Here is a 21,809-nt window from a genome sequence, read left to right on the forward strand (position 1 = left end):
TAATAAAACATAAACTAATAAGAATTAAAATATTATTTTATTAATATTTATCATTTAATAATTAAAAGCAAAATATTAAATAATTAACAATGATTAAATAAATATTTAATTATTAATAATAAAATAATAAAAAACATAATTAATTAATAATTGTTATTGGGGCTGATTTTTCTACAATTTTTCCCTTTTGCAAGCAAACAGTGGAACATAAAAATTTTCCACCCATTTTCCTTTTCTATCCCACCAATGGGTGGTTGGTTTTTTTTTTTTTTTCAGGGCATTTTTGAACTTTTAAAGAAAGCGTTTCAACAACTTAGTAACGGATCAAGAAGTGATAGATAATGTTGAAAAATTAAGGGCAAATATTTGAAACACCCCTCCTCTTTTATCACTTTCTCCTAAATTAAGGGCAATTATTCAAGCTTTTTGATACCTTTAATATAGAAACCCCATGTCAGACATTTGCAATTAAAAACCAATGGTATTTACAAAATTACAATGATGCCCCTTCATTCAACTCCGTGAAACAAAATCCAAAAAATTGGTGCTTTCATTTACTCAAATAGAACTGTGGTGAGGTTGTGGGATGAATGAACACAAGAAAGGCAATGAAACAGGAGATACAAATACATCAAAGGAGTTTCTTATAATATGAAAATCAGTTTATAAGATAGATTAGTTGGTCGAGGTTAGTGTTGGTCATTAAATAATAAAATTGGTACATGTAGACCATTTATTTTAATTATGTTCACTGACTCGACTGTTGAAGAAAGATATGCATATTTGAAAAGTGAAGTGGTGTTTCAGATAATAACCCAAATTAACTATGGTAGCAAATTTGCCGATGATCTCTCGGTCATTTGTCAGTTGGAGGGATCATCGTCACATTATAACTTTGTATTAGGTTTTTGAGCCTAAATCCAGATTTTTCTTATAAGTAAATTACCAAACATTATCTACTCTATTATATGATCAGGGAAATTATAAATTTTCGTCTCAAATTCCTTGTTGCACAAGAGCATGATTTTCAAACTTTCATTGACCTGGACGGTTGAACCATTCGGCTCAGAAACTGTCCAGTCTTTAGTAAAAAACTATTGAAAAAGTCAATAACTTGTTGATCCAGATAGTTAAATTGTTTTGACAATTTTTTATCTTTTTTATTAAAACAAATTATCTGTTTAAACCAGATGATTAGACCATCAATCCAAAAACCGATGAATAGAACAGTTCGATTTCCAAACAGAGACTGAAAAAAATACGTACATACTTCCATTTCCGAGCAGTTCCATTGCAAAGAAAGCTCTCTAATCAACAGTTTACAAATAAGTACATACTTCCCCACTCCAAACAGAGACTGAAAAAAACAAGCATAAAAATAATAAAAAAATTTATAGTGCTATATACATCTCTCAAAATTGTATTTTAATATTATTTCACGTGTTTTTTCCTCAGAATATTTCCACCTTTTTCATGAACTTGTGAAATTGGATAAAATTTTCAATTTGCTAAAAAAAATAAATTCTATATTATCTCGTGCGGACGAAGATTTGAATAGTTAACTATTCAAGGACCAATCATAGTCTTGATAAACAACATTAACAGCGCCTCCATCGCTTAACAGGTGTGTCAGAAGGCCAGCTTTGGTTGAATCCAGGAAATTGACGATCCACTTCAAAATCTCTTTCTCTTCTCCAAAATCCACGCTATACCTACATGGACAAAAAATGGGAGAATATCAGGAAAAATCAAAGGGAAAATATAATGCTGAGAAAAGTAGTTTTTCAGTTGATTTTGGGTGTGTTTGTTTTGAAACCAGATTAAGATTAAAGTACATGCTTTTTGTTTTAGTTTTGAAAACATAAAACAAACACAACGGAGAAAAGCAATCTATTTTCAATCCACATGATTTTGATTTAATTTTTAGAGCTGGCAATAAGGAAAGCAATTCAGTTGTAGAACGCCCCAATTATCTTTCCCTTCCTTTTTGAAAATAATCACATACAAGCAGTAGGTCAAAAGGAAAAGAATAAAGGAATGCCCCGATCGATGGACTAATTGCTGGCTTTACCATTTAAGAATTCGGCTCAGGTGTACAGTTCTTTTTTCCAGGTTCACATCCATCCCATCTTCATGGAAGAATTCCCTCGTGGCGGATCTCAATTCTGCTTCAATCCCTTGGCTTGAGAAAAACCGCACTTTTGGGCTTGACTTTGTGCCGTTGCAAATGGAAAAATGGATTAATGGGTTAACATTGGCAAGAACCACCTGGATTTCAGATTAAGAAAAAGCTTTGTTAAATAGGAATCAGTATAGGTGCATGCCTTTTAATTAAGCGATTAAGAAATGCCAAAATCCTCCTCTACACCAAACGTTCATGGAGAAGAATTTGCTTACCTGTTCAGGAGTTGATCAAATTTGAAATTTGGATGGATACAAATATTATTTACCTCTAATCGCTTATCTCCAGCACCAAAAGGTCTCATCCAGGAGTAAGGTTGTCGCCGGTTGGATCTAAGAATCCCATTCTGGATTGTGTTGAGGGAGTAGGGGTGGCCTCCTATTATATATTGGGAGTTAGCGAAGAAAGATCTCCTGTCAATTACCCCCTGTGGACAACCCACCCTAATCACGGCATGAATGACCATGGCATTGTACAGGTTCAAGAAGAAAGCCAGCTTTTCATCTTCTGATAGCTCAAGCACATTAATACGTTGTAGATCTGGAGTCATATTCACATATCTGCAGCAAGTGTGATACGTTTAATATCAATTTTCTTTTGTTATTGTAAAAAAAAAAATTCAGAGTGGTTTCCTTTAATAAATTGAAACTAACGGGTGAGATGGGTAAGATTTAAGCGGAAGCTAAATAGTAGGTTTATAGCTTTGCATTAATGAGAAAAATACCTCCGGAATTCCTCACTGGTACTGATAGCGAGGTAATCAACATGAAGCCTGTCCTCAGAAGCATAGGACTCGAGTATGGCGAACATTAGCTTTGTAAGTCTTTCACCGACAACAGCTGCTGGCTTCGGTTCACTGTCGTTGGTGGATCCTCGGAAGTTGAAGCATTTGGGAGTGAAAGCTTCATGCTCAAGTAAGCGATAGAAGTTCTTTCCATCCTCGAAATCATGTTCACTACACATTATAAACAGAAAACAAGTAAACAAACAAACAAACAAACAAAGAGAATGCAGTCATCCACCAACTGCTATACGTATCAAAATTGCATGGTAAAAGTAAAAACAATCACTAAATTCTAATCCTTCTACATTCTTACCCGAATACGTGATGGATGAAGTGCCTTTTAGCCAGCTCCTTCCCAATTTCAACAGCCTACAATACACGTAATTCTTGTATCAACTATTTATATATCTAAACTGAAATGGGAAAAAAATTAAGAAACCAAATCGCTGTAGACGATATAAATTTTAGTAGGAGCCCCCTTCTATGTAATAAGCAAGTAATAGCAGTTGCAATATTAGGCTGTGTTTGGTTTGAAGGAAAGACCCCGAAATCCCACATTTATATTCATATTTTGCTATAATTAAGCTTGGGAAATGACAAGAAAAGGAAACAAGGATGTTGGGCCACCCATCCAAACCCAAATTCAACAATTTGGAACCTGACCAGGCCCCAACTCAAAGCCCTAATCCCTGAATCTGGGACAATAGAAAGCCCATATGGGCCTGGGCCTGACTCTATAACACCATGCATCCTAAGATGGGATTGACTTCAAGTCAGTTTTGAGCTTTTAAGAGCTGCACTATAACAGAAATTAGCAAATATAAGGCCCACTGACCTTATCTTTGATCCCACGTCTCCATTTCCCAAAGAACACCAAGTTACCATTTCAAACAGGTGGAGACTTGAGAGTACCACCGATAACAATGTCATCGGCAAACAGTGCACAAGCCACCCAGTAGAATTCTTTTTCATCAATTTGGACACACAGCCAACAGTCTTTTATACTAAGTTATTTTCAATCTCTTTCTTCTTCTTCTTCTTCTTCTATTCTCCTCTACAAAAATAGATTTTTTTTTTTTTTTATAAATACTAATCCATGGTCCAGGCCTATTATTATTATTATTATTATTATTATTATTATTATTATTATTATTATTATTTTGTGCTTTTAAAGGCCACATAACCTTTTAATTAATTTAAAAGCTATCTCTATAACGAATGTGACTCCCTACACACGCATGGGATTGTAAACAATAGTACTTTGACGTTTATGGACCATAGTTACGTTAGAAAACTTTCCACTTTCACAATTATATCTCTATTAAATACACAATATTCCTAACCATAATTACCTCTTTGCCCTTTCCAATTTAAATATTTATTTCTCTAATCCAACGCGTATGAGACTCCTTGGAAGTCAAACCTAATATTCAAATATCTTCCTCACAAAAATACAGTAAAAAGATCCATATTCCATCTTAATTCTACTTATTTTACTATTATTTCTAATGCAATTGTCAAAACATAAATTCTCTTTCAAGGCAAAACTATCTTATTTTTACTTCTCAAAACAAAACTCCAAATCAAAAACATGATTTTTTTGCTTTTGTCAAATATCTTCCTCACAAACTATCTTGTTTTTTTTTTTTTGAAATAAAGAAAAAAAATCATGATTCATCTTCTAAAACAACCCTCAAGCCCTCAAATTAACTCCCTCTATCACATCTTCCTCTAATCCCTTCTAGGTTCTAGCATTTATTAGCAGAGTTGATTTGAATAAGGGTAGGGCTTTTTTTTTTTTTTTGTTTTTTTGGGTAAGAGGGTCAAAGGTTCAAATTTCTAAGTTTCTAAAATATTATTTTTAAGTCATTTTGTTCATTTAAAAATATAATATGAAAGATATATCTCTAGTTTGGTTATAAATAATACTAATTAGTCTGATAATTTCTAATATATAACACCAAATTCCAATCCAGTCTCTCACAGATAACATTCTATAATTATATTCAAAATAATAAGATATTAATATTAACGGATCGAATTTATATCTACGTATATCCCAATGCTGAAATCTAAGGCTACAGCAGCACTTCAATCAGTATAAGGCCCGTTGGAATATTGTTGGAACAGTCTGTACAGCCTTGCATCGGTAACATCTCCATACTTTTATGCTTGATTTTATGGGGGAAATATCCCAATACAAAGCTATGATGATAGTTTGAACTAGCTTTGCACTCACTGAATCCCATTTCACAACACAGTAAATCTCCACTATTCTTTGTTAACCACTTAACCATACCCAGCTCTCAACTCCTGAATCTTTCTTATAGGACCCACTCAACAATCAACGTGGTATCGAGGAGAATATCCTCGGTGTCAGTGGGACATAAACTACCGAATCATCCATCAAATTCCATTCCATTTGCCGCCTACCCAAATCCAAAGCCGTGTGGGCCCACAGAAGGATGTCAAGACTCAGGAGTCAATACCCCCCAACCTCGTGTTAAGGTTAGATTATCCAAACAAAAGTCAGCGTGAGAGAAGATCTTCAACCAAAGTTCGACATTGACTAAAATAATCACAAATGGGTCCCACCATTTGCACACATTATTAGTTATTACCGTCCTTTTGGTTGACCCTTTTCCCCACTTCAACCAATGTCAGAGATCTCATGGCTATGATCATTGTGTCGTGGGAGTGGGACCACCCAACAAGGTAATGATCTTAGCAACATACAGCAGGGGGTTAATTTAATTCTGAATTTCAGCAAATTTAGCATCAATTCACGGTCAGATGCATTTCCCCTGTAATTTGGGGTTATAAAATTCTGATCTAGAGCTGATTGATCATTAATTGGTGTAGTGATCTCCCAACCGTAGATCAGCCAATCAATTATATATCACGCGGGTGAAAACATATTACACATGCTACTATGATAGGTTGTCAGACATTGGATAGGGCTAACGGAACATACCTCCGTCCTGCCGCAACCGAGCTGCTGGATGATGAGATCCACCATCTCGCTCGCCGAGAAACAATTCTTCACGATTTTCATCTTCATCAATCGGTCCCGGATCGGCAGCTTCTGCCTCAAAACCTTAATGATACTAAGCATCTCGTCCGTCTGATCCTCATCAGGATCATCAAATCCGTAAAGCGGCGCAGACGGCGCGTTCTCGGGGCACCTCCTCGTCATGATCTCCTTCAGCTTCTGCTCGAACTGCCCGCTGTTCCTGAGCGAGTTTAGCGCCACCAATCCTCCGATGTGATTCTCGTTGAAGAAAATCTGCGGCACCGTCGAGCTCCCCGTCCTATCGATCAGCTCCTTCTCTCGGAGCGGATATACGTCGATGTTGATCTCCACGAACTTCAACCCTTGCTCTCTGAAGAACGTTCGGACTGCCGTGCAGTCTCTGCAATTCGACCTCGAGAAGAAACTGATCCGACCCTTGAAGTTCAACTCTCTGTTTTCCTCTTTATTGAGCTGCACGATTACCTTCAATCCCGAAAGATTGCCCTCACTCACAGACGGGATGCTCTGGTTCACGTTACTGCCGTTCGCCGTCCGGTCGTCGCCCTCCTTGAAAGACATGATGCGCTTCGCGATTGCAGCAGAGAAGTTGTTGCTCTGCTCTCGGATGTACTTCCCTATAGCCGGCATGTCGACGGAGAAATTGTCCCCTGAGGAAACTGACTGTTCTTTTGGGTGGTAATCATCCTCGCCGGTGGATGGGGATTTCCGTAACCCCGGTGGAGTTTCTGGTTTCGGAAGTTGTGAATGAGGCTGGACAACCCTCACGTCACAGTTGATCCTGCGAGGACTTGGCGAGGGGTTCAAGTCGGAGGAATCTTCATTCCCGTACGCAATCTCTTCTTCCGCAGCTTTATCTTGACCGGCAGAGGAACCGCTTCTGCCGTCTTCAATGTATATTTGTCTCTTTTCGATCTCAATTACGGATGAATTTTGATTATTCTCTGTTCTTTCCCCCAATTTATCTGAGGAACTCTTCATGTTTTCTATACCATCTAAATCTTCATATCCTCCATGAACCTTGCTTCCGGAGATATTGTCGTCACCGTTATTATCGGAACCGCGATCAACTCCCGGATTCTCGTTTCGAGACGTATTCTCGTTACCCTTTCCGGCAATTTCTTCAGTTCCTCCGCCGGAAGTGCAATTTTTCGATCCGTTTCCTTCGTTTTCTTCAGTGAGGACCTTGTTTTCGATTTTAGTTTGTTCTGGGGTTGAGGATTCGATAATTCTCTGTTCTTCATTCGGTCGCTCCATTTCCATTAGAGAAGACTGAAGAAAGAAAAACAAGAGTCCTAGAGAATCCAAGAGAGGCTCAAGATACTAGGCGCAGGAAGCCATCAAAGAGAGAGAAGAAGAAGAAGAAGAAAGTTATGGAAAGCAGAGGCAGAAAGAGGGAGAGTGTGTTTAAGAGAACGGAGAAATCGGGGATGGGTTTATTAGGAGGGGAAGAGAAGGAAGGAAAATGAAGGAGAACAGGTCAAATACGTTGTTGGCTTGTTCCCATGGAATGAACTCCCATACTTTGCTCAGTCAAATCTACCCGAAAACTGACACATCTTTTCGCCGGCGAAATTTATCTCAGCCTCTACTTTCCCGCTTTTTGTAGGGCGAAATAATATTAGATAAACGATAGTGCCCCGCAAAAATTTCTTTCTCCGACTTGCGGAGTAACCGTTGTTAACCAATAACGTTTAATTGTCCTTTTTTTGGAAGTTGGAACGAGTCAGTGCCACTGGCCATGAATTTGACTCGGTTGGGTTCTGGAATCTGGATTTTTTTATTCGGGTGACGACACTGACTCGTTTCCGTTTTGGCGAGTTGGACCGAGTTTTTTTTTTCAACGAAGGACCGAGTCATTTGATCATTGATATTGGTTCGGTTTGCCAAATTAATACTAGTTGCTAAAAAGATGTTATTTAAATAATTAACTCGTTTCCGTTTTGGCGAGTTGGACCGAGTTTTTTTTCAACGAAGGACCGAGTCATTTGATCATTGATATTGGTTCGGTTTGCCAAATTAATACTTGTTGCTAAAAAGATGCCATTTAAATAATTAATTATTAATATCAAGAATCTCGGAAAAGAGTTACGTTACAGTCTCTATGTATGCTAATTACGAAATTAATGAATTAACAATTACTGTAATTACTGATCATTAGCATTACTAAATTAGATAGGTCTTGCCATATTAAATAAAAGTCTAGATTGTATTTCCAATTTTACATACTAAATAATAATATTTTTCTGTTCCATGAGATCTCATAAGGAACTTCTTTCACTTAAGCAAATCTCCACGACAGAAACTAAAATTAAAAAAAAAAAAATTATGAAGCATCTCCTCACATAGAGCTCTCAACGGGTTGGATGTGGTTCGGAATGGTCGGATCAATTCCATACGACAGTCGGATCTGACGCAATTATATTTGAGATCTATAATAGCAACTCAGTACTTTATTTTCAACAGAAAATTTGTCTAAAACTCACCATGAGTTTTCAGCATTTCTCCTAAACTCACTACAACTTTTCAAAATGTCTGAAACCCACCATGTCACTAATTTGACATTAAACAAATTAGCAGGTGTTAATATATTATCATTTTAATCTTCATAGAAAAATATAAAATATATACAAAATAAATTAACAGGTGTTAATATATTACCATTTTAATATTTAGACATGAAAAAAGGAAAAGGTTCAAAAAAATATTTTTAAATACAAAATACAAAAATACATAGAAATTACAAAAAAATATAAAAAATGATAGAAATTTCAAACAAAATAAAAAAATATTTTCAAATTATAGAAACTATAGAATTTGAAAAACAAAAACAGAAAATAAAAATTGTAGAAAAAAAACCCAAAAATTATAGAGAATAGAAAAAACATTGGAAAAAATACATTTTTCCAATGTAAAAAAAAAACAAAAATACAGGAAAATTTATAGATCGTAGAAAATAGAAAATGTAAAAAAATAGAAATTATAAAAAAAACATTGGAAGTTATAACAAAACACAAAAAAAAATGCAAGAAAACAAGAAAATTAAAAAGCTTAAAAAGACCATTTTCCCTCTAACTCACCATTCAAGGGTAATTTGGTCTTGAAAATTGTTATTTATGCTGACATGGACACTTCTTTTAAGAAGCATTAACGGTGTACTAACGGAATGTGAGTTTTGGAAAATAATAACTTACTGACATTGTAAGTTTTAGACATTTTGAAAAGTTGTGATTTTAAGAAAAATGTTGAAAACTCATGGTGAGTTTTAGACAATTTCTCTTTTCAATAATATAACCTTAATAAAAATTTAAGTAAAACAATAAAGTGTACATGTGTTGATAAAACAAGTATTTTGAACCAAAAGTGTCTTATATATTATGTATGAAATTTACCCTTTTAGATATAAAATATAATCAAAAGTAAAAAAAAAAAAAATGACCTTTATGTATTAGTAGATTACAATTGGTTTGTAATAACAAGAACCGGCCCCAATCCAATTATTAATTCGAACAAAACCATATAACTAGAACCAACGTAAACGATTCACTCAGGTAGATCAAATCCATTGACAGATCTGCCCTAACCTTAGATAAATTTTCTCTTTGACTCAATTTGGAAAGAGTACAAATACAAATATGTAGAATGCAAGTACATAGAAAATAATATAAAATATAAAGTTTTACACTTTACATATTTGCATTTACACTCCTTCCAAACTAAGCCTTATTAATCATTTTATAGATTCAATTATGATGCTGGAATGGCATGATACCAGAAAATACTATAACTAAGAAGCATCATAAAATGGGTGACCAATCAAGTGGGTTTTCATCAAATTTTAGGGGGGGTGGGGTTGACTGGTTAAATCCTTTTTGGTATCATGTTTTTTCAGCACAAAACATTTTAAACATTTTAACTAACGGATAACAAAGCAGAGGCAAACACTAGAGAGGGATCATCTGCCCTCAGAATCCAAAACAAGGAAGGAAAGAAAGCCCCCAAGGAAGCATGTGACTTCTCCGGAGTGGGTTTAGGGAGATACAAACTTGTGACTTGCGAGACTGTTAGTGTAAGAACGGGCCAAGTGAAAGCCCGTTCAACAAGTCGGTTTGACTTTGAACGGTTCCGTTCAAGGTTTGTTTTTTAAGCCCCTGGATTTAGTCCAATCCGAACTGCCGAGCACAGAACACTTCAATGGCTGTTATCTGGTTGTTTGGTGAAACAATGAGTTTCGAAGGTGACCCGATTTCCCCCCTCAATTCTCCCAATTTTGAAGTCCGAAGACATCATACCCGGGTTCAACGTTCAAGTGCCATGAGACTAGGGGCATACCATCAGGTGGGTCCCGTAGAGTTTTGACCGTCTGATTTAATTTGCATTCACTTTGCCACCATCTGATCATGTTGCAAAGTTTACTTTAGGTGCGTCCTACATACGTAAGATAATGAGGATGAGGATGATGATGTAGAGTTGCAGTTCGTGGTCGTTGTTCCGTTCGACATCGTCATTTCGAGACGTTGAGCCAAGATGACGTGGCAAACACTTCCGTGTTTAGCGAGAAGGAACGGACGGAGGGATTTACGGCGTATAATTTGCTTCGTGTAATTCAACGACGGAAAATTGGAAATATGCCTAATTTTCACCGGCAAAACGCAAAAGGCGACTTTGGGTGTTGTTGACTCGCCAAAAAAGGATGGGGGAGACAGAATCAAAGATGGAATGTGTATTTTTACAAAACTGTCACTGTTGTTGTTGTTGCTAAAACTGTAAAACGTATATTTTTAGAGTAAATTAATTTTGGATAATTTTTTTAAATTGGTTTAGCTAATTAATTAAACGTATTAAAATTGATTAATACTGTCCTTATTATTTTTAACAATTGACTAACTCTATCCGTATCGTTAGTATCTGCTAATGCTCTGTCACAATTTATGCAAATGTGATCCCACGTGACTTATACGATTTTTTTAAAACCCAATATTGCTCTCGTATCCTGAGCCCCCACTCTCTGACCTCCCCCTCCGCCTCTGTCTCTCTTTGGTCTCTCTCCATTCTCAACCTCTCCGCCCTTCTGTTTTCGTTCGAAGAGGGCTTATCACCGCCGTCGGAGCAAGAAGGGGTGCCGCTGGTTCACCGCTGTGTGCAGCTATGTGTTCACTCTTTAGTATTCCAAGAGGGGTGCTGCTGGTTCGCCGCTGTGTGCAGCCGCCAGCCTTCACAGGGGCTTGCAGATTATCAATCATCATCAAATGAACTCAGCATCAAATAAGTCATCGATTTCCGACCAAGCCTCTCTCTCTCTCTCTCTTCCTCCCTTTCTTCTTTCTTTCCTCCTCTTTCTTCTTCCTGCTTCCACTTCCTTGCCTGGTCACCGCCGCTGCAACGAGTTGTTGCAGTGGCAGATGGGATCAGTTTAGTTTCCCTCCTCCCTCCTTGTCCGGTGGATTGCCTGAAGAGCTCTAATAACACTCGTCATCTGTATCTGTATCCGAGTGCATGGAAGGGTCCGTCGCTGCTACCGGTGATGAAACAGGGACGAGGGTGAATGGGGGGAGAGAGAACGGAGGGATGAAGAGAGAAAGAGAAGGAGGGAGCCCTTCGTCGGTGGCTGTCGTCACCTACGATGGCTGTGCCGAGAGGGAGAGAGAATGAAGGGCTCGTCGCCTCGCCGAGCAGTCTTCGGGCAAAACAGCAGTGGCCGCAGTCATTCTCTCTCATTCATCCCCTACTTCCTTCAAATGAAAAACAGTGGCGGTGGCAGCCCTCCCGGCGATTCTTTGGGCCAAACGGCCCTTCGTTTCGAGAATGAAGCAGCGACGATGATTTTGTCATCAGAAGTGCTGAAGAAATCACCGAAAAAACAAGATTTTAATCAAATTCACAATACAGTTTGGTGATTTGGGGTGGCTTTAAGAATATCAACCAAAAATGGCTCGATGAAAGCTTCATCACCGGTTCCGGTGACTACTCAATACCAATTACCTCATACCAAAATGATCGGAAGAAAAAATAAAAAAGAAACGAAAAAAAAGAAAATAACAGGAGAAAACTAATGACGATTGGATTTTACCTAATCTTGGAAGGGAATACTTGAAAAAGGACAACAGGAGTCTCACAGCGGCGGTTCAGTGTCTCTTTTCCTTTTCTTTGTTTTATTAATTTGAGAAGAATAAAGGGTAAAATAGTCTTTTTTTGCTTTTATATTAACAGATAGTATTAGTCAATTTTTAAACACTAAATGTACACTTAGTCATTTAATTAAACATTCCCTTACCTTTCAAATAAATGTACACTAAATGTACACTTAGTCAATTAATTACACTTAGTCAGGTAATTTAAAAAATTTACTAATTAATTTTTAAGCATTGGAAAGTTTTTGATAACTGCTTTAATCCCTTATGAACTTTGACCTTTCCAGAAACCTTCCCTTACCTTTCAAATAAATGTACAATTTGTTCATCCCTCAGACCTATATTATATAAAGAGTGGATATTTGCATTGGTTTAGGTGTCTATATAAAACTTAAATTCATATATGAAGTAGAAATGCATTTAGTTATACTACATGGTTTAGGTGTCTATATAAGTCAATGATTCACAATCACCAAAGTATCCCTTTTTTTTGTGTAATTATAATCTACACTTTATATGATGCAAAATTTGCACCTATTATCAATTGGCAGTGCAGATTTTGAGTCTAAAAAACTGATGCATTTAGTTATACTAAGTCAATGATTCACAATCACCAAGCTCTTAAAGATTTTTTTTTTTTTAACTATAATCTACACTTATACATGATGCAAAATTTGCACCTATTGTCAACTGGCAGTGCAGATTTTGCATCTAGAAACTGATGCAAAATTTCCACCATTTCCTTCTTAATTCTCGCCTACATAAGGTGGGGACAACATCAATTTGCTTGCTACCTTTCTCCTCCCAAACATATAACCTTATGCACCTTATGCCAGCCTTAATTTTCTTATACATAAGTAGGGGGCTACATCACCTTAATTCCCATTGTACTTGCTAAAAAAATCAAATCTAAGGGTATATTTTTGATTCATAGTCAATCAGTGTTGGAATTGGAATTCCTCTGAATAAGAATCAAAATGGTCTATTCCCCTCACCTGCTTGGTTTAGACTATAATTGGAATTGGAATCAAAATTGGCTATGAATGAACTCTCATTCCCGGGGGAGGAGGAGGGAATGGCCATTCCCTCAAATGGGAGAAATGGGGATGGGATTTCAATTCCATCCAATCAAACCGTTAAAATTGAAATGGTCCATTCCAATTCCTATTCTGGATCCCTATTCTCACAAACCAAATGGACCCTAAAATAAAAATAAAACAAGACGTACACTTTGACCATTTACACTCGTATACATTCACACTAATGCAAATAAGCAAATGGATGGATCCTAAATAAGGTTGCCAATGGACACTGGTTTTGGGTTGGACCCCATCCAAATCAAGATCGATTTGGATGGGCCAATAATAGATATTGAATTGGACCAGCATAGACTTAATGGTCTAAAGTATCTATTAGATTAGATTGGACCCAGTTCAACTGTAATGGATTTATATGGAATTGGGTTAGACTGAACCGATATTCAGTCCATTGATAGAAGAAGGAAACAAAACCAGAACAGGAGTTATTACGTAAGTTTTGGTTTACAATTCAAGTTTCCAAGGAAAAAAACGCCTAGTTTATTTCTCAATGACACATAGAAAGAGTCGTGAATCTCTTCGGAGAGTTGTCATTACTGATTACTGCAGTTGGTACACAGAATCCTGCAAGCGAGGTTTAGGAACACCTATCAAGACCTTGGCCTTCTGCAGAGTAATCCCAACCTTCTCGGTTGTATCTTCTAAGACATCTGAAGGGAAGTCCCACTCAAAAGCATGAAGCAACGAGGCCAGAGAATAGTGCACCATCCGGTGACCAAGAGGCATGCCAACGCATGATCTTCGTCCAGTTCCGAAAGGCAGAATCTCAAAGTCTTGGCCCTTGACATCAACACTGGAGCCCAGAAACCTCTCCGGCTTGAACTCACAAGGCTCCGGCCATATCTTGGGGTCTCTGCCCATTCCCCAGACGTTGAGAAAGAGAATTGCATGTTTGGGCACGCTGTAACCGCTGACCTCGCATGCTTCGTTGGTCCGGCGAGGGACGAGAAGGGGAACTGCTGGGTGGAGCCGGAAGACTTCCTTCACGGCGGCCTGGAAATAGGTGAGCTTAGGGATGTCGGATTCTTCCACGAATCGATGTTTTCCGACCACTTGATCAAGCTCTGCTAATATCTTCTTGTGGCTTTCCTGTTTCTTGAGGATCTCAGTCATCCCCCACTCGATTGTGCTTGATGTAGTGTCTCCACCCGCCATGAACATGTCCTACAACGCCAAATCATGTCATAGATTGAAAACTCATACAAATAACTTTTAGTTCTTTTATTTTCATCAAATACAATATCAAAGTCATTTTAGTTCTTTTTTTATTAATAATGTATAATATTTTAATACTTTTCAGTTTATTTACTTACATTATTCAATGTCTGGTTATAATTCAAATTAGATTTGAATATAAACAACTTAATTCTTTTTGGTATTTAAACAACTCAAATTTGGATCTACCTATATGCAGTTTGATTCAATCTATTTGCAGACCTACAAAATAAACTTATAATAGCATATATATATATATTATATAATGTTATATATAGTAATAGTTATAAAACATTTTAATACATAATTGTTTTTGACATAAATTTGACCACCTAAACATTTAAAGAAACCAGGCCTATTTTGGCTGCAGATTCCCAATAAATCCCCATTTAAATACCTTATTGGAAGTTTTTCAAAGCAAATCAACTTCTGACTTTCCAAGATGGGTCTGCACAGACAGCCTATAAATGTTTGGTGAAAAAAATCTGGAGAGCCCAAATCACTTGTCAATTAGCTCTTCCCAAACTAAGCCTTAAAGGATGTCCACTTCAGCCTCAATATATAGCTTATCCAGAGTGCCTCAGCAGTTTAACTAGCTAAGCAGAAACTTAGCTATTCCGTTCAGCTTAACTAGCTAAGCTTCATTTGTGGGTCTCCAAAACAGCTCACTAAATGAAATAACTGCAGCCAAATTTGGTCTTTATGGGGTTTTCACTAAATATTGTTTTTAGGGCTGTCAAGGTGGGGACCCGTTTTATAACTATTCTGGCGTTAGACTAAAATGTTTTTAAAGCAACTCTTACCAAATGCTTAATATGTTTTTTCTTTGGGCTCAGTTTTATTTTGTAAAATGCAAAGTTCAGAAAAATAGCTTATCCAAATAGACACTTGAAGCTTTGTTTGGATAATCTTTTGCTTTCGGGCTTTGGATTGTGAAAAATAAAGTTGAACCAAAAAGTGTTTTGAGTGTTTGGTAAGAGTTGCCTTTAAGAATATTGTAATCCAAAATCTAAACACTTTTAAGCCCCAAAGCCCAAAGCCTAGAATTAGGTGTCGGGGCTTTGTGCTACTGGGCTTAGAAATCACAAACCCTAAAGCTTAGCCAAACACACACTAAACTTTAGGAGTAAAGTAAGATTAATACATACCAAAAGTATCCCTTTGATATCAACCCTAGAGAACTGCTTCAACTCATCTTCTTTCTCACTCCTGTAGTCTAAGAACACATCCAACATGTCCATCTTCCCATTCTTCTTGAATCCTTTCTCCCTCTCCTTCAATCTCTCATCGATCAATTGCTCAAGGAACTTGTCAAACCTCATGCCCACCTTAGACAATCTTCTCTTCAAACCTTGTGGGTCGAACACCTTTAAAAAAGGGAGCATGTCAGCCAGATTGGGCACAGCTACAGTCTCTAGGACCTCCCACACCATGTCTTTGAGCTCTCTTCCTTCCTTCTTTGTGGTGTCGAATAGGCTCTTTGAAAATGCAATGTTACTTGTGAGGTTGGACGAGACCACAAACATGGAGTCGGCAACGTTCACCGGAGTCTTGGACTTCGAGCTTGTGTATAGAGTTCTAAGTAGGCCTTCGACCTGAGAAAATATTTTGCAATGTTACATCAACAAAAAACAAGAATGAAAATGAGAAAACTTTAGCTGTCTACACTCGACAGCCTGGGCTGTCAACAAGGATTTGTACCAGTTAGGGATGCAACTTGGGTGGGCTCAGGTTAGGCTTTTTCAATATTTGAATGGGACAGGCCCAAAGGCCGGAGATTCTCAGGCAATGATCCGTTTTAAGTTTTAACTTGAGATGGGAAAACCGTGGTATAGATTGGATTTTATATTCTGGATTGAAGAAACCTAACTTGGCCTGAGTAAACATTTTGCACTGCTTCGTACTTGGGCCCATTCAAATTTGGACAAAAGGCCCGACTTGAGTCCACCTAAATTGCACCCCTATTTCTTCAAATGGGGAGATGTCCTTGAATGAAATCACTACTAAGGGTGTAACTTGGGTTGGGGATTTGTCAAATTCTCAATGAGCCCAAAACCAAACCCGAGCCTGATGGACTTGAAAAAATTCAAGTTGGGCAATCTGACTTGCACCCTAGTAATTACTAGTGGCATATACATAAAAAAATTTGCATAAAATTAAGCCTAAAAATATGTTTATAAGATGACATGTGTGGGCCGGTCAAGGACACAAAACCTAGGTCCAAGTCTAAAAATTTTTGGGCCGGACTATAAATAAACCAGAGTAAAGATTGAAATAAAAATACTCCAGAATTTGCATTCAATTCATTTCCATTCCCATATTTTTGCACCATTTGGATTACAAAAAATGTACTCCTAAATGTTCCTGCCTAAGACGTTTAAGCCATGCTAAGACTTTGTGATCAAGAATAAGCTGTCAGTCAATTTGAGGCCTGGTCAAGCTGGGCTATGGTGAGTTTAAGCCCAATTTTCAACAACATTAGGGCCCATCCACTGTTACATGTTGATTCATCAATAGAATGCTAGACCCATTGGATTTACCAATAGTGGGCCCATGTTTATTATTTTCTGGGCTCCATGGAGCCCTTAACCATAACCTCCAACCCTGACACCGGCGCGATTCGATCCGAAAGTCTCCGCTGCAATTAGCCGGAAACGTTACCAACTAGTCAGTTGGCAGCTCATAGTGGGCCCATGTTTATTAAGCTGATGATCAAATGCCAAGGAGAAAGATACCGAATCTGCAGTAGATGCCTTTTATGCAAGCAATAATGAATGAAAAATAAAAAACTCACAAGCTTTGAAGCTCTTTAACTCAGAATAACAGTGAACTGATCAAAACGGAAAAGCTCAAGTTTTCCGGCTAAACCTGCTGTCTCCGGACTGGTTGGAAGAGCTCAATGGCGCGAGAGGAGAAGAATTCGGAAGTAATGATCTTACGCAGAAGCCTCCACCGGGAACCGTAGGGGACAAAGACAAGAGACGTGCCGTCATACGCGATGCATCGTACAGCCTCCGTAATCGTACGGCTAGAGAACGACGCTTCCTTGTGCTTGAGGACCTCTCTCGCCATCTCCGGCGAGGAAACAACGACGGCAGGCCTCTGTCCCATGCGGAGGCTGAAGAGTGGGCCATAGATCTTGGCTAGGTGGAAGAAATCTTCGTGGAGACGATCGGAGAGGTAAGGGAGGTAACCGAGTATAGGCCATCCGATAGGGCCAGGTGGTGCGTTGTACCAAGTCCGGCGGCGGAGGATGAGAGGGAGGAGAAGGAAGAAGGCGGCGAGGGAGAGAGCAGCTGGGCGAGGGAGTTGGGAGAGGTAGGTGACGGTGGCAGATGCAAAAGCGTGCAGCTGATCCATCTCAGCTCAGGTTTCTAATTTCTCCAGCTAACTAAAATCATCTTTTATGGACAAAAGATCTGCATAGAATTACAAAAAGCCCCTTACATTTGGAGATAATTACAATTTCTCGTGACGAGAATGTCTTTATTTTCTTGTTATTGATACTTCATAGAGTGAGGGTGTTTTAATAATTTTATACTCCATGTCCAACGTTTATGCACAGTTCAAAATTTGGAACGGGGTTGGACTTTGGACCATTGTTTTCAAACCATCTTTATCTGGTCATGTCAGACGGTTCAACCTGTCACCCAGTCATACCGGTTTGAGTTAACCCCTAACCTCCTTTTTAGGGTGCAACTCGGGCGGGTTGGGTTGGGTTGAGGGTCAACCCACAGTCCCAACCCTACATGTGCAAACCTCGGGTTTGGGCTTGGCCCAACCCGAGTTACCCGAGTTTATCAACCCAGGTCCAACATGAGCTTAACCCAACACAATTCAAATTGGTCTTGGGTTTCTGGGTTGGGCCAGCTTAGTCGAGTTGGTTGGGTTTAAAAAAAAATTATGAATATATTTTTGTGTAGCCATTTTTCATTGGTCATTATGGGCCAATCTAGGAGTATATTTGATTGAAAATATATAGAGATGACAATTTCACCCATTTTGGTGGGGCACGCCCCATCCTGCTCCAATTGGGGCAAGTTCGGGAAAAACCCAAAACTCTAGGGTCGGGGACGATATTTGTCCACCCACCCCAACTATATTATAAGACAAACACACACACACATATATAGTTATTAATATATGCTAATATTTTAATAGTTCTATATAAAATTGTTCTAGGTAGGTTTAAAAAATAATAATAATAATAATATACAAGTAAGAATGAGTGGGGTGAGGTGGGTCAAAGTTGGGGATCCCCATTCCTTGTGGGGACAAGGATGGGGTTAAGATTTCATCAGGGTTCGGGGCGGGGAATTTGAATTCGGGGTTGGATATGGGGCAGGCAAAACCCAACCCAACCCCGCCCCATTGCTATTCCTAAAAATATATACAAATTTTATTTACAAATATTCATATACATACAGACATGTATATATAGTTAGTAAAAATATATTTTTATATAAACAAACAGGACTATTTATTTATTTCTTTGGGTGGGCTTGGGTTGGATTTGGCCATGCTCGAGCTACCTAAAAACCTCAACCCAAGTTTAGGTTATGCTTGAATTTCCTGGTCCACGCCCAACTTGCAACTTGAAAACTAGAGTTCATCATTTTCAGTTTGGCTTGGCCAGAAAATTCGAGGCTTGGTCTTAGTTTTTTATGTTTAACTGAGTTATGTATGTATGTATGTATGTATGTATGTATGTATGTATGCTATGATATGGTACGTGTAATATCGAGTTTATTCTAACAATAGCCATGAAATTGTCCAAAATACCCATAAAAGTACTAACAACAAAAAAAGAGAATTTAAAATTGTACCTTTACCTTTGAGTGATTAACATAAATGACAAATACGAAACTTTAGATATTTTCATGGGTATTTATGAAAAATGACTGCATGGGTATTTAGATATTTTCATGCCTCTTTTTAGAAGATTCTACTAGAGGGGGTCTCCTTGCAATTATGTTAAAAAACACAGGGGAGATGATTGCAATTACTAAACTTTAGGGGGAGTTTTCAGCAATTTACTCTATTTTATATTATATAATGTATAAAACATATTTCAAACACATTATATGACAACATTTTAAATATAGAAGTAATAGCCCTTGAATCATACCTAGACTTATGTTGCAGGCCCAGAACCTAAGCCAGGCTGGCCTAGGCTACATCCCTTATCACAAGTACAAAGTTCGGCCCAACTCAGCCTAGCCATGACCACCTCTCTCATTAATTCAAGCTCAACTTGTGCAAAAACTTGGATTGGGTCAGGTCAGACTTAGGTTGGGCCTGCCCAAATTGCACCCCTACCCTTTTACTCAAAAATCCATTTACTTGGCTAGAGATTTAGCGAATAGAAATGGACTTCTTTTATGTGTCAAACAATTACACAACATTTCTAAAATCTTATTATTGTTATTATTATTACAACTTACCTAGCATTTATAAAAAGTGGGAATAGCTCCCTAAGGCTTTTTAACTTTAAACTGTACTTTTTTTTTCTTTTTTCAGTTTATTCTGTTCTTCTCACTAAGTCTTATATTTAAGGTATTAGCTCTTATTCTTTCTCATTTAATCCTACATTTGGTGTACTTTTGTTTCTTATCATTAAATTTTACTAATTAAATTCATAGACAATAATATTAATCTATATCTATATCTATATCTATACTACTTTAAAAAGCACGAATGACCCCAAGAATATTTTTGGAATTTTCTAAGGACAAAATTTACCCCTCTATATTTAAATTTATTAATAAAAAATGAGGGCAAATAGGGTAATTGGTTCTTGATATTAAATGAGTTGAAAAGAGATAATTTAAAGATATTCAATTCATTCAATTCTCTCTCATTAAATCCAACATTTAAGTTATTAACTTGCGTTCATGTTCATTGAATCATATATTTAAGTCATTTTTGTTTCTTCTCATCATTAAGTTCTATTATTTACATCCATACTTAATAAATTAATAATTCCAGTAACTTAAATAATTTTGAGTCAAATGGGTTAATCCTTGTTGCCATGGCTAGATAATAAATTTAAAAAAATAGGTAAAATAATAGAAATTTAAAAAATTGGGAACATTTTTAACATACATATTAAACAACACTAAGTATGATAAATAAGAATGTTTTTATTAATGATGGAAATGGATATAAAATTTAAAACCAATTGGAAATAAAAATATTTTCTTATTCTCTCTCATTAAATCCTATATTTAAGATATATTTTTTCTCATCATTAAATTCCTGTAATTAAATCCACGATATTAATTTTAATAGTATAAAAATAAATATTTTGAAAACAAAACTATTTTCTTCCCTCCCGGTGGTGGGCAAGCAATTCGACCATTTGGGGTAAAATGGATTAATAAATAATGCCATAATTAAATAATAAAAAAATTAAAATAAATAACTATGAAATGTATGAAGTATTTTTATTAATGGTAAAAATTGAGTGCCAAATTCAAAATCTACCTAGAAATTAAATGATGTCATAGTCAATTAATAAAATTTTTAATAATAGAAAATATAAAAAATCACAAAAATAAAATAAAATATTGGGTACATCTCTAATATTGTGCATTCATTATATTAAACAAAAAAAAGTTTTATACATAAGAAATAATTTTATCAAATGTAGTACCAAATTTAATGTTAACCTAGAAATCCAACAATTTTTATTTTTAGATGGTGGGTTAGTGTTTTGAGTCAAATGATACCATAAATAGACAAAAATTAAGTATAAAAAGTAAAAAATATTTTATATAATGCAAATGAAATATATAATTTAAAGGGAAAATTATAGTCAAAGTCTATTGTACATTTAAAATTAGGTTGCAGGTTGGTTCAGAAGCCAACAAAACTCTGACAACCTGCTCTACATTTCAAATTATAAAAACCTCACCATGTTATCAGAGGCTTATGTGGCTGTTGCCAACATGGGACTTTTAGTCCATGTTGGACACAACAAAAAACCTATACCTAATGTATGTTTTCAATTTCTCTCCCACTCCCTTTGTCTCTCGATCTCCCTCCCTTCTCTCTCACTCTCATAATCATCTCTCAATCTCCCACTCTCTTAGCTTCGGTCTGTAGCCAAATCAAAACATCTCTTTCTCTTTCTCTTCATCTCTCTCTATTGTTCTCTCTCAATCTTTCTCATTCTTCTCCCCCACTCTCCCTCTCGTTCAATATCACCTTCTCCCTCAACCTCTATCATTCTCCTGTTGGTATAAATTTCATAGCCAAGAGTTTCTTGAGAATTTTTATCAAGTTTCTGTAATAATTTTTGAACCATACCAAGTTGGTCTCATGTTCTTTTATATGATATGATTAATACCATATAAGTGTGTAAGAA

General features: G+C 36.9%; 2 protein-coding genes across 2 annotated transcripts; both read right to left on the minus strand.

Moving 5' to 3' along the window:
- Positions 1-1,250: 1,250 nt before the first annotated feature.
- Positions 1,251-7,657, minus strand: LOC148864194 (glutaredoxin-like protein). Its single transcript, XM_088974375.1, has 6 exons — positions 5,941-7,657; positions 3,280-3,335; positions 2,907-3,137; positions 2,451-2,742; positions 2,072-2,268; positions 1,251-1,712 (listed from the first exon to the last, which is right to left on the minus strand). Exons 1-6 carry the CDS (start codon positions 7,258-7,260, stop codon positions 1,559-1,561), a joined length of 2,250 nt encoding a protein of 749 aa, XP_088830501.1. The 5' UTR covers positions 7,261-7,657; the 3' UTR covers positions 1,251-1,558.
- A 5,972-nt stretch (positions 7,658-13,629) lies between these two features.
- Positions 13,630-17,823, minus strand: LOC148864195 (geraniol 8-hydroxylase-like). The gene is made up of 3 exons (XM_088974268.1): positions 17,309-17,823; positions 15,589-16,035; positions 13,630-14,389 (listed from the first exon to the last, which is right to left on the minus strand). Exons 1-3 carry the CDS (start codon positions 17,798-17,800, stop codon positions 13,766-13,768), a joined length of 1,563 nt encoding a protein of 520 aa, XP_088830394.1. The 5' UTR covers positions 17,801-17,823; the 3' UTR covers positions 13,630-13,765.
- Between the last annotated feature and the right edge of the window lie 3,986 nt (positions 17,824-21,809).

Source organism: Nelumbo lutea, chromosome 3 (assembly GCF_056320005.1).
Source record: "Nelumbo lutea isolate HS-2025 chromosome 3, American lotus-T2T, whole genome shotgun sequence".
Taxonomy (NCBI): Eukaryota; Viridiplantae; Streptophyta; class Magnoliopsida; order Proteales; family Nelumbonaceae; genus Nelumbo; species Nelumbo lutea.